The 12,633-nt window shown below is 48.1% G+C and overlaps 1 protein-coding gene across 2 annotated transcripts in view; it reads left to right on the top strand.

Moving 5' to 3' along the window:
• Positions 1-505: 505 nt before the first annotated feature.
• The window catches only part of LOC128894346 (transcription factor SOX-5), a 223,547-nt gene continuing 211,419 nt past the window's right edge, over positions 506-12,633 (top strand). Inside the window, exon 1 of one of the 2 annotated variants that reach the window (XM_054156015.1) lies at positions 506-644. In XM_054156015.1, coding sequence (XP_054011990.1) covers positions 573-644 — 72 coding nt within the window. In that variant the 5' untranslated portion in view covers positions 506-572. Of the gene's footprint in view, positions 645-9,358; positions 11,387-12,633 lie in introns of those variants that run through there. The other variant, XM_054156037.1, reaches the window with a different exon arrangement.

The following is a 12,633-nucleotide window of genomic DNA, read 5'->3' as shown; positions in this document are numbered from 1 at the left end:
TCTGCCACACACATCGAAAACTTTCTCGACTGCCGTGCGAGACAGGCTGTACAATTTAATTACTAATGCCAGGTGTTATTGAAAAATGGGTGCCTGTCTCGTCTGGAGAAATTACGGAGCAACCTAATATTTATATAGATCGTTGGATCTGACGGAATGCAGATGTCGTATGATTTCTTAGCCTGAAAGTGTCGCGTGGATTCAGATCCTCGAATGATTGTACGAGGCTAAACTTTATTACAGTATAAATGTTTGGTAATTATCTTCTTTCTTGAGTTAGATTTATCGCATCGTATATTTAATGGAAGGAAAGACAGAATTATAAAGATGTAACGTGTAAAGAGGTTCGCGAAAGTATAGGGTGTCTCAGGAGACGTAGTACCAGCTGATAGAGAATAGTTCTTCGTGAAAAAGAAATAGAGCATGTGTAATAAGATTGCATTGTCAATATTTATGGACTAATTAAGACAATAGAATAACATGCAAATTTGTTAGACTAGATGCCTCCAGATTTGGTCTTCACTTGTGTGGCACTGGATCGATCTTATTATAAATGACCCACACCTTGACTGATGTGTCGACCAATACAATCGGACTCCATATTGGCTCCACAGGGACCCAATCTTACATCTATCAGAGCTCAGGTGAGTAGAATTACAAAATTGTGTTACAACAGCTTTTATTACAAATGTTGAGATTCTAAATTAAAAATGTATTTTTATGAAAATAAAACATAGCCTGTGTTACTTGGAGATAATGTAGCTTTCTATTACTGAACAAATTTTGAAAATCGACTCAGTAGTTCCAAAGATTACCCCCTACAAACAAACAAACTTTACCTCTTTATAATATTAATACAGCTTAGTTGCCCGATAGTGCGTCTAGAAGTAGATATTTTTCAAGCATGAAGAACTGTAGAAATGGAAAATTCAAAGATAGCAAGAATAGCAAGCAGAAGAAAGATTCAGGCGGTAGATCTAAGCGGCTCAAAGTCGAGGGAAGAGTTTTAGACGAGCTAAAGAGAAGAGTTCGTGTCGTCGAGGGGACGAAGAAATCGGGGCTATCCTCGAATGTCGCCAGAGGCGCTGCGCGTTGCGCTGCGGCAAGCTATTAAAAACCCAAGTTATGAATGAAAGCCGAGCTGAAATAGAATGGCACGCCGTGCTCCGCCCACAGGAACAGGTACAAACACCACGACGATAGGCTTAGCTCAAGTCCAATGTCAGAAGATTCCCTAGAGGCCAGAAACGAATTCTGTCTGCCGCTCCGTTTATTCTTTCGACTAGAAACGAAAATCATCGGTTAAGGTTCGATTAACGGATAATCGCTGCCTAACAACCACGAGTTATGTCATAATTTAAGTCCAGAATAGTTCGAACGAATCCATTCGGATGATAATCTCGCGTTGTAATGAAAGCCGGTTGCTTACCTTGAAGGCCTGTAAAAGATACAAGAATGTGTTAATCGTTTAAAGGACAGCTCCGCGCTGGAGAGCCCACTCGTAAAAGATCGGTTAGGGGAACTTCCATTGTTCTTCCCGTATAATTAACTGCGTTCCCTACACGTGGAATTATGTTTCGAAAGGTTAATGCGCGTCTGCGTCAGGGAAGGGAAACTTGATGCTAATTGTTTTTGAGAGAAGCAACGAGCCATTTGATTAATTGCACCGTAGGTGGACGCGACGCCAAACCACAACCGAAAGACGTGAATAGAAGGGAAAGTTGTATCGACTTGGTCGAAAGGGCGGTTCGTAAGGGATAAACGAAATTGTCGGGATGTTGAAAGTAAACGACTGAAAATATCGAACTGCATTTATGATAGAACAATATTTTGGTGATTATATCAATTTCGTTAACCGGGAAACATATTTTTAGCTTGTTACGGATCGTTAAGGATCTCGAGGGCAAAGATATGGAAAACATGCTCGACTCTTTGGGTGTCAGAGAATTTGGGATTCCCTGGGAGTCGGTGTGTGGGTCTTCGCACGCCGTAAACCCAAATCACGGTCAACCAAATTATGCGTAAAGGAGCTGGCTGGGACTACGGGCAATACATCCGAATCGTAAGGCAGGTCGCTGGAAGTTCGACGCGAAGGGATTCTGAAAAGGGCACGATGCCCGACTGTCTGTCACATTCTTGATGTCAGCGGACCAGAGAAGGGCCGGTAGTCGAGCATCCTGACGATTCAATTAGGATTCAGGCATGCAGTAGTGGTTCGGGTCTCTCTTTCTCTCTCCTCACCTCGCCCCTCGACGCCCACCCTGCGCCAGCTTTCTTTCGAGACCCTCCTCGGGTATAATCGATCGTCGATTTCACGAGAGATCCATCCGTTCGCTCGCGTGGCCGTTGATATATGAAGATCGCGGGATCTAGCAAATTCCTAATGCCTCGCCATTTCGGAGTTTGACCATTTGGAAAACGGACTGCCTTTACTATGGTGTGGAAACGTTGATTTTTCCATGTTGGTGTGAAAGAAGCTTAACTTTAATAATAAACTTAAGCTTAACTCTGATAAAACAACACTTTTCACCAAAGACCTAGGAAAATAATTCTCAAACTTGTAGACCCTAGCGTACGAAAGTAAAAGTATCCAGCGTGCATGAAAAGTCCAATGCTAGAGCATCCATTCCAATCGATTTCGCCACGGTTCGGCCTCGAGATGAAATTTTCCAATGGAAGATCGTTTGGTCGCCAAGAACATGGTCGCTGCGACGCTAGCAGACCTTCCACGAAATTCAATAGCCGGTCCCTTGTGTTCGGTATGATTAACGAAGCCGCGGGCCTGGTCGATCGATACAGAACTATCCCTTTACGTATGGAAATATCGTTATAATCGTGTACACAAACGAGTCGGCCGGTGAGACTAAGGAAGAGGAAGCAAAGCGCTGAACCAAGGGGTTGAAAGCTTCGACGAGGCCATCGCCGAGAAGCGTCGCGGGACAATGGAGCAATCAATAGGGTAATGTGAGGACACTTTATCGAATTATCGATGCGGTCGACACTGGCGTACCTACGGTCAATGGACACGGGTACCCTGCTTTTCGAACGAACCCTTTCTCCCCCGTCGCTGTCTATCTCCGTCCCTCTCGCCACGACTCTAGCCCGTTACCAGCCTCTGTAACATCCTTCGGGCCGCTTTCTATCTGCCTATCCGTCTCTCTTTCTCACGGTTTCCCGTCAATGTTCGGCCGCTGATAAAGTGAACCATCCGCGACGTAACAAGCTCAGTCGCCCTTGACACTTTGCCCAGTTAATGTCCAGGAGACACGCGATAAATCCGCCCCCGAACAGAGCCGCTTTCGCAAACACGGCTCTGCTAAACACGCGAGTGTCTTTCGCCGCGGAATCCATTATCCCGTTCGCGTTAGTGGCTTCGATCGACGCGTGATCACGATGGAACGTTCTTGATGTCCTCAACGGTCGATCGACTGACGCACAGACCAAAGTGTCCCTGGATACACCGCTAGAACGCGATGGTCTCGCTGTGCTCCAGACCCCTTGGACCAGCATAGGTGAGGCGTGCGTGTATGTTCCCCTGGGATGCTAAAAGCTTCGCATCAGTGATTTTCTGTAATGCACAATCTTAGTTTTAGAAATACACGCTGATTCGAGCGATATTTTTGTATGCGCGATTGAAAATTCTATCCAATCTTACAATGAGGTTACGCAAAGTCTGCATCTAAGTACTTCTCAACTAATGAGATCTGGACTTTAATTCAGGTTGCTTGACTGGGATTTTATCCGATCTTGCTACGCGGGTTAAAGTATAGCGCGACGTTTACTTTGACGTGTACTCAAGAAGTGAGCCCCCGAGAAGCATAACGCATGGGTTTATATACCCTAAATTTAGTTAAAATCGGTAGTGGGAGTCGTTGCTATGATGTCCATGATCTGGATATGGAGGTACGTGTCTCCTACTTTTCCTTGGAAATCACTATCGCGACGCGCCCATTTTCTCAGTAAAAACTATATCAGAGCGTCGCGACTGCATCTGCTTGAAAGGGCAGATGTCACGGAAGAGAAGTTTGATAAAAATGACGAAAACGGAGTGAAATCGCCGTATGTAACATATGTAAGGAATGTCTTCTGACCACAGTTCCATCATTGGGCTCAGCGTTTTTTTTCCAGAAGAATGTTAATATCACAAACTTAAGAATCACGAGGTAAAGGGTTAATCGCGTCGACTGGTTTTCCGAGGCGATCCAAGCGTCGCGTCGCTCGCGACGCAAAAGACGCGACTGAGGGACGCTGGCTAGGAAATCCAGTCGCGAGTGGGTTTCGCGGACACTTAACAGGGACGATGGTGGGCCGATACTTTTACGCGGACGCGATCACATATTTCATGTCAGTTTGACTCGGTCGACTGTTTTTTCTTCCTCTACTCTCTCCATCGTGGAGCTTCTACATCGAATATCGTCACCAGTCTTGTGTACGGAGCGTACGCAGTTGTAATTGCCGCGTGCTCTCGGTCCTCGGTATTCTTATCTGGTCCAGGACGACAGGCGAGCCGAGGCGAGTCGCCGTCGATCCCACCGGCCATGTCCGATTGACCGCGTGTGAGAACACGATATCGCACGAATGAGTTATGATCCTTATTCGAGGATTTGCATACCGATTCATTATGCGCCGGTGGAAGTCAAAATTGGAACGCGACGTGGCGCAACCGATCACGCCCGCCCTGCCGCTCTCCGCAACTGGAGGAGACGATAAATCAAAGACTCTCCCCGTTCCACGGTTCTTTATTTTTCCGTGGAACGCGGCGCGCACTCTCGTTTCGACGACGTAGGTAGACAAGGCGTCGGGGTTGTTAAACGAGGAAGGACGCGATCGCGAATCGAGGTGCGTTCAGTCGCGCTTTCCTCGCTGCTATCGAAAGCGAAAAAAGGGAACGACCGCCGTCGTATAAAATTTGATTCACTTCGTCTACTTTTTGTGTTTCTTGATGTTTCGAGTCTGGAATTTATCAAATGAGCCAACTTTGAGTCTCCGTGGCTGTATGCATGTCAACCTCTGTTTCGCTTTGTATTCAGAAGTGCTTTATCAATACATCATTTGGTATAACGAGTTCCATATCTGGAACATTGATACCGTTAACTTGTGTTGAAAATCCTGTATGCATGTGTTCGTTGGCCTCCTAATGATATTTTTGCAAACGAAAACAAACAAGTTTCTGTCCTCTCCTTATTAGAGTGCACTAGAGCGGGCATGGCCAACTGTTGTTACCCCCGGGGCCGGATTGGAAAATCATCATATCGAGAACAGATGAGTATAAAAGTTTTAATTCTATATAAGGGAATCTTTTTTAAAAGGTATAAAAGTATCGAGAATTCATTCGATTAATTACTAGAAGTTAAATGCTAATATTAAAAAATTGTTCGCGGGGCACATAAATTCATTACGCGGGCCGTATGTTGGCCATGCTCGCACTAGAGTTTCTGGGAATCATGGTGTGGCTAGGAATAATAGTTGAGCAGATCTGTGGTACGATGACCCTGCTTACTGTTCAGGAATCCCTGACTACGAGGATGACCCACGGTGACTATCCAAGAATCCCTGTTTACGAGGCTGGTGGTAATAAATGATCTCTGAGTCAGCGAATGCCTGATTCGCGACGCGACACTATCTGCTGTCGTGTCTCCTGGCCAAAAGCTTTTTTGGTTACTTGCGAGAACGCGTATTGCTTATATCAATCATTTTTATTATTATTATTACTGCAACATCTTTATTACCCAGACAGAAGAAAATGTACACAGTATAACAGAGACTTATGTTGCATAGTGAAAGGTTGCTTTTACACTTTTTTCCATCGAAGTTTGTTGCAAACCAAAGTACTACTAAGGTCTACCTAAGTTAATATACAGATTTGGAATCGATACCAGTAATTACCCAATTCAACGTCACACGTATCATTACAATTTATACTTTTACGACCAGAAATACACCGTAACGCTGATTCTCAACTCAACCGACAACTCTTACATTTCTACAAGTCTCTAAACGACTAATCACCGACCAACCTATCACCCGACCATCGACGACTATCTAAACGACTAGCGAACGTCCAACCATCGACTAACCCGCATCGTGATCACACTGAACACTTAACCTAACGCACACGAGCGCACACATTCGAAATTTCACGAGCATTCTTACATAGAACCTACTCGGTTACACGCTTTATTCGCAAGAGATCCTCGAGCCTATCTCTTCCGCGCCGTCTCGAATACGTGTCATCGACACTCGACATACGAAAAGTTAATTCACTTGTGTACGATAACGTTCATGTTTCCCCCTACATCACGCGTATGATAATTCATTTTTGGTTTCGCTTAAGTGCGTCGATCCATTTGTAGATATCTTCGGTTGTCCAGCAGCTTGTCCTATATTAAATGGTCACCTGTCTGAACATTTTTGCATCGATAACGCTACAGGACTTAAGAATTTATCGACAGTTGATTCATGGCGCGAATCCTACAGCGAAGGGGCCATTAACATTGTATTAAGATTCTCTGCAGCCTTAGGCAGGAAGCTTTCTTCCACGGACGGAGTAATCATGATTTACGCATGTTTCTTCTTATGAATCTTCCTATTTAAAGTAGTTACGATTTTCGTATACTTCATGCTATGAATCTCCCTATTTATTTACATTTTTATTCAGTGTTAATGGAAGTATACATTTAAAACGTTTTCTCTAACAGGAACAAGATGGACGTAGGTCTATTTTTCGCGATGGACGCTGCGAATGCTTTCAAATGAAATTACTTGGCATGATCCTGCCGTTTTTCGGAGGATTATTATTTAATCCATTCACTGCCAGGCAAAAGAGCGTCTTGCCCTGGGTACCAAATATATAATTAATACATTATAATCGTATGGTCTAAGTTATTATTTTTATAATAAAAAGTGATATTCAATGTGTTTTTTAAACTATATTAAATTTTCATTCATTGTAACGCAAACTACGAGATATCTCGTAGTTGGCAGTGTATGGGTTAATAATATCTGAAGTTTTAAAAATTAAACAGTTATACGAATACTTATTGCTTCTATATTTCTATCGATTTATGTTTTTTCTTGTTAATTTCGCAAACTTATATAAATAACTGTTTTTTTTTTTTACTGAATCCATTCTAGAGATTTCCAAGAGTATATAAAATATCATTGTTTATAAAAAGAGAAATGAATAAATTACAATTTCACATTGTTTTTTTGGAAATTGATCGGTATACGAATACTTTCTACACCCACTGTATATCCAACAAACAATACGATAGCAAGTCCTCGTCGACCGAGCAACCCCCTCAAGAACGCACGAAAGCGACCGTCATCTCAAGAAGACTATAACGGAGCTTTCGAGGACGTCCTTCGCGTTTGGCGCGCGAGGTTATTATCACGAATGTGCCTACGAATGAGTCGGTGAAGGCCGTGCGCACAGATGTTCTAAATCGCGCGCAAACAAATCACTTTGGTACCATCGACGCGCGCGCAAACACAGTTGTGCAATGACTCGAGTGACTGTTAGGTAATTCGATTTATGTAACGGTGCCGCCGCTATTGTTGACGCGTGTCGGTCTTTTGCGTGGATTCTCGTACGAACCTTGCGCCCAAGAGATAGCCGCCCAGCTGTCAGCCTCGTGGGACGCGGAAAAAGATTTATTTTCAAGCGTGCCGCGCGGGGTATATCGGTACAATTAATTTCAGCGGCCAACCCAGCGGCTGCCGTGGCGCGTTGCTTCGAGACCAGCAAAAAGGAGTCAGGGGAACGAAACGAGAGCATCACGTGGGGTGGGGAACGGGAGAGCGTACCCCAAGAAACGGATGAACGGATTGTCCGAGATAAGAAGAGATGACAGGTAATTCGGTCGATGGAAACGAGACAGCCGGCTGTGCTCGAAATGTACCCCACCGATCGTCCTTTCGCGTCTTAATCCTTCTTACGCTTCGACCGCCGGTTTTATCGATCCCTGTCCGCGATAACACTCATCGGTGGAATGGAGAGCTTCTCCTTAGTCTGAACTAATTGCCCGGTACCATCGTCCGCGACGAACGTTCCGTGCATTTCGGAGTAAACAGAGCGATTTGGTCGAGGATGTCGATTGCTCCGATTCGCGACAAGAAGTCGTGTTTACGATTCTTCGGCTTAAGCGTACCGGTTAGGTCGGTGTTATGTTTTGAAGGCGTTTGGTAGCAGTACTATCACTCCAAGCAATTCGATAAGCTAGGGAATAAGTGCTCTTCAAATGGTCCATTTGACATCGACCAGTTCCAAGAAAATATTCTCTATTTTCGCTTCGTACAACGATCATTTGTGGATTTCAACGAAAGGTTCTACTCGATCGGAGTAGGACGAGAGGATAGGCAAGCGACACTTCACGAGCCAAACAACCGCGTTCGATCAATGAACACAGAGAGACCGACACGTCCAGCTCCGACGTACCCCACTTTCATCCCCAGAACAGAAGTTCTAGAAGGTTGGGAAGCCGATGGGCGTAGGAAGGAGGGAGATAATACTCGCGCGACTGCCTTAAAGCGTGCGTACTCGCGGTTTAAACAGCAACAGCAGCATCGGCAGCGCCAGCAGCAACGGACACCCCTCCACCTGGGTACCTGGTCGTTTCTTCTCCTCTCGTCTCTTCTCGGTGGTCACTCTCTTCTCTCACCACGCTAGTGGTTAGTCCTCAGCTCCCTCTTTTCTCCTTGTCCCTTTCTCTCTCCCTCCTGGCGGTGTGCGGTTGTCTCTAGCGGGTTTCTCCTTCTCCCAGCCGCCCCGTCGCTATCTCGCTCTCCGGGTTCTCCAAGAGTCTCTTTAGTTTTGTGCGCTACCTGCCTACCTTGTGGCTCGCTCGTATCGTATCGTATCGTATGTAAGCGAGGCGAGGTGCCGTAGCGGGACGAGGCTGGCCCGATGCTGGGTTACCTGTGTGTGGCGCGGTATGGCGTTGTCTCCTCGCGTGTACCCACGCACACCTGCCCGCTCCGAAACGCACGCATTCACGCACGCGGCCACGCACACGGTGCGTCGCGAGATAGAACGCGAAAGAACGAGGGAGAGTTGCTCCGAACGGGGCCCGGAGGAGCACACGGAGACTTCCTACGGAGCTGTCCGCCGCGCACAGCGCGGAGAGCCGCGTTACCTCTCTCGCGCTAGCGTGGGTACTCTCTCGTGGGTTTAACTGTGTGGGTCCGTGGAGGAGCGATTGTGTGTGGCCGGTGCACAAGACCGTGGCTCCCCTCCCTCCAGAGCCACACTCCACCACACTCCTCCTACCTCTCAACCTCTACCTCCTTCTTCTACCTGCCGGCCCGGCCGACACACATGTGTATGTGTACCTTGGTCTTCAGTGTAAGATCTGAACCAGCGGAGAACGCACGCTATTGTTATATCATTATCATTGTCATCGTCCGTGGCCATTCGCGCCCGCCCCGCCGCGTCGCGACAGTTTTGCCCCTGTGTGCCATCGACGTCGCCCGAATCCTTGCCCCTTGTAGCCTGAGAAAATCGTGCTCCGTTGTGCCCCCGGAAGAAACCGCGCGAGCAGCGATCGGCAGGGACCGCGCGTGCAAGCGACACCCGGTGCATCAACCGTCGACGACCTCGCCGGTGCACGCTCCTCGCGGGGTCAAAGGATGACGGGACACACGGTCTCGCCGCCGCGCCCTCTGACAGCAAGCCGCGCACGGGGCGGCCCGCCTCTCTGAACACGTGGGAAATACCAAGCCTCCCTTTTTCGTCCGTTCTTCGCCTCGCGCGAAATCACCGATCCACCTGTTCGCGAACCTTCAGTGCTTCCCGGTATCTAGGCTCCAATCGATCGCTCCACGTTCCCTTGAGCGGGATCGTCGTCAACTGTAGTCAGCGGGATCGCGATCAGTCAAGTGTGATCAGCTAGATCGCGATCGGTCGACAAGTGTGGTCGATAGGTTCGCGAGTAGTCCCGTGAATAACAGAATTGGGAACTGTCGTTTGTTGTGAGTGAGAAGGTACCTGATAGTTGTTGCCTGTGAACGGTAGAATATGGAACAGTTGAGCGTAAACAACAGGATTAGGGACATTCGTCAACTGTGATTCGCAAGATTAGTCGTCGAATGTAGCAAGGTAGCTGACAGTCGTCATCTTTAAACATCGGATTCGAAGGCAGTTGAATGTAATTAGCAAAGCAGAGACCGGTCGTCAACCAGGATCTGCATGATCGAGGACAATCGTCAACAGTGATTAACAAGATCGCGAGCAGTCGGCAACTGTGAGCAGGAGGTTCTCGAACAATCGTGAATCGTGGTCGGAGGAAATAGTCCGCGTCGAGTGTGACGGGTGGACGGATTCGGCGTGGCGGGTTCGTCCGTGATCTCTCTGCCGGACAAGGAGGAAGACGTCGTCTCGTCGATTAGGATCGCGGGGACCCGATGACGGGGAGGAAGAGAAGGAGGACTCGGGACTCGACGGACGAGATGGGCAGGATCGATCGGAAAGAGGCTACGGCTGACGCCTAATTAAATCGATTAGACTTTGGGGTTAATTGTTCTGGAACGTTGGTTCCGTTGCACGTCCGTCGCCGCTACTCTCGTCGTTCCTGTCTACCGTTGCGACAGAGAGCGCGAGCGATTCGCGAGCGGGCCGATCGAACGAAATCGTCAGCCGTTGACAAGTCGATACGGTACCGAAGACAGTTTAGAGTTGTCAACGCGAGTCGACGAGGAAACTTTGTTGGCGAGTGACGTGCCGTGTTTTGCTCTGTAAGGGCATTTCCCATCCGCGTCGGGCGAACAACCAGTGTCGCCTCTTCTTCGCTTCCCCTCTGGTGCCTTCTTTTTCTTCCTCTCCTGGGTTCTTCGACGCTGTTCCCGTCCAGTTCTTCTCGCTCTGGTTCCCTCCGTCCGTTTCTAATCGTTCCTTTTCTGCATGGCCGGCGATCGGATTGAACCATCTCCGGCGTGGTTGTCATCGCCGTCCCCGGGCTGTGAATAAATGTGAACGCGTGAAAACTGGTGTCCTTCGTCCCGTGGCCAGTGCCGTGTTATCGTCATTCGTTGACAAACAACCCTGGGCTTCCGTCCGTGACCTGCTCCGATCCTGTGATCGCGGTTCGGAGCAAGAAAACCTGCTCGCGCGTCAGAGCGCGTAACGCTTGGTGACTACGTCGATTGCTCAATTAGTTTTAAACGTGCTCGCGAACAGTGCACCCGCGAACGGATAGCTCTACTCGTACGTTCCTGTGACCAGTGATCAGTGCGAGGTATCCTCGAAATCTCGTGTCAAGCGTGGACCGTTTGTGCCGTGATATCTCGAGCTCCCGCCAGCAAGCCGATTACGCGGACGAATGGTCGAGGTGATAAATGACTCGCGCGACCGACGCTCCTGTTCAGTGGAAGCTGCCAGTTGGAACTGACGGTGAGTGGCTGTATTGTTTCGCGATTTGTTGCTAACCCCGGTGAAGACATTCAGCTAGGCACCGCGTAGGAGATAACTAGCAGTGTCCTGTTCGAGGATGGGTTAGGTCGATGGTTAGGTGGTTGGAAGACATCTCTTGATAATGCAAAAGGGAGAACTGGCATTCGTGAAACCGAGGGATGCAGGGGGTTGGTTTGTTGTTCGAGTAATGCGGAAGCTTAGCAGGAAGACCTAAAATATTCGATGTGCCCTATAACGTACCTTAGTTTCATACGAGCCATGTTTTATTCAGCCTTCGTTAGGTGTTAGAAGTTCCTGGTTTTGGAGAACCAGGCTAAACTGACTCCCTACATTGTTTCATGATCGCATACCTTTCTAGCGATCTGGTGAAGACGCTAGGCTAGACACCGCATAGTAGACAGCAAACGCTTCGAAGAACAGTGTCTGATCCGAGCTGCGACTCCTGTTCGGGGTCTGGTTCAGCTCGGCGAAAACGTGTGCTCGGTCGGAGTATCTGTCGAAAGGCATCTCCTAATAAAGCTCGGCGATAAGTAAAGAGGAATTGGCGTTCGTGGAACCGCGAGACGTGTAAGGAGTTCCCGGTTTCGCGGCACCGCGAGAGTCGTGCGCGCGAGGCCAGGCCAGGATCCTGAGCGAATTCGAGCGCGCCGGGCAAATGGAACGATAAATCCTTCGATTGTCGAACGTCGATAATCGTTCGCGGCGGCGCTCCGTTGTAGACACGGCGGAACAAACATCGTCGGGCTCGACCTGTTATCGCGAGCACGTGATCGAGACGGGGACCTGGCTTGATTTCAGCGCTGCTCGCGAGAAGTGAAAATATTGCCCGGCTGCTCGGTCACGTTTACAATGTAACGCGTCGATCGACGACCGCGACAGAGTCCCGCGAACCTCTCCAGTGAAACCTACCGCCGGTTATCAATCCCCGAGATACGGGAAAAGACTTAGTTTGCCACGGTATTCTTTAGTTTGGAGAACGTAGCGAAAAGTAGCGAAGGGAACGTCGGCATTGCTAACCTTAGTTTTGGGATCTTACACCCTTTGACTTGTTTGTTCCTACTGACGGGCTCTGGATTCTCCAATTGATCTTTAAATGATGATGGAGGCATTTTTGTAAGCATGCCATGTAGTTTCCACCTGCATGGATCTCCTTCGCAATGGTTTCAGCAGTTAACATCTATTGTTAGTAGGCTGAGCCTAACACCATGAAGCAAGCCCATCTGGCT

Source organism: Hylaeus anthracinus, unplaced genomic scaffold (assembly GCF_026225885.1).
Source record: "Hylaeus anthracinus isolate JK02 unplaced genomic scaffold, UHH_iyHylAnth1.0_haploid 0, whole genome shotgun sequence".
Classification (NCBI taxonomy): domain Eukaryota; kingdom Metazoa; phylum Arthropoda; class Insecta; order Hymenoptera; family Colletidae; genus Hylaeus; species Hylaeus anthracinus.
This window is presented reverse-complemented; position numbering and strand designations above follow the sequence as displayed.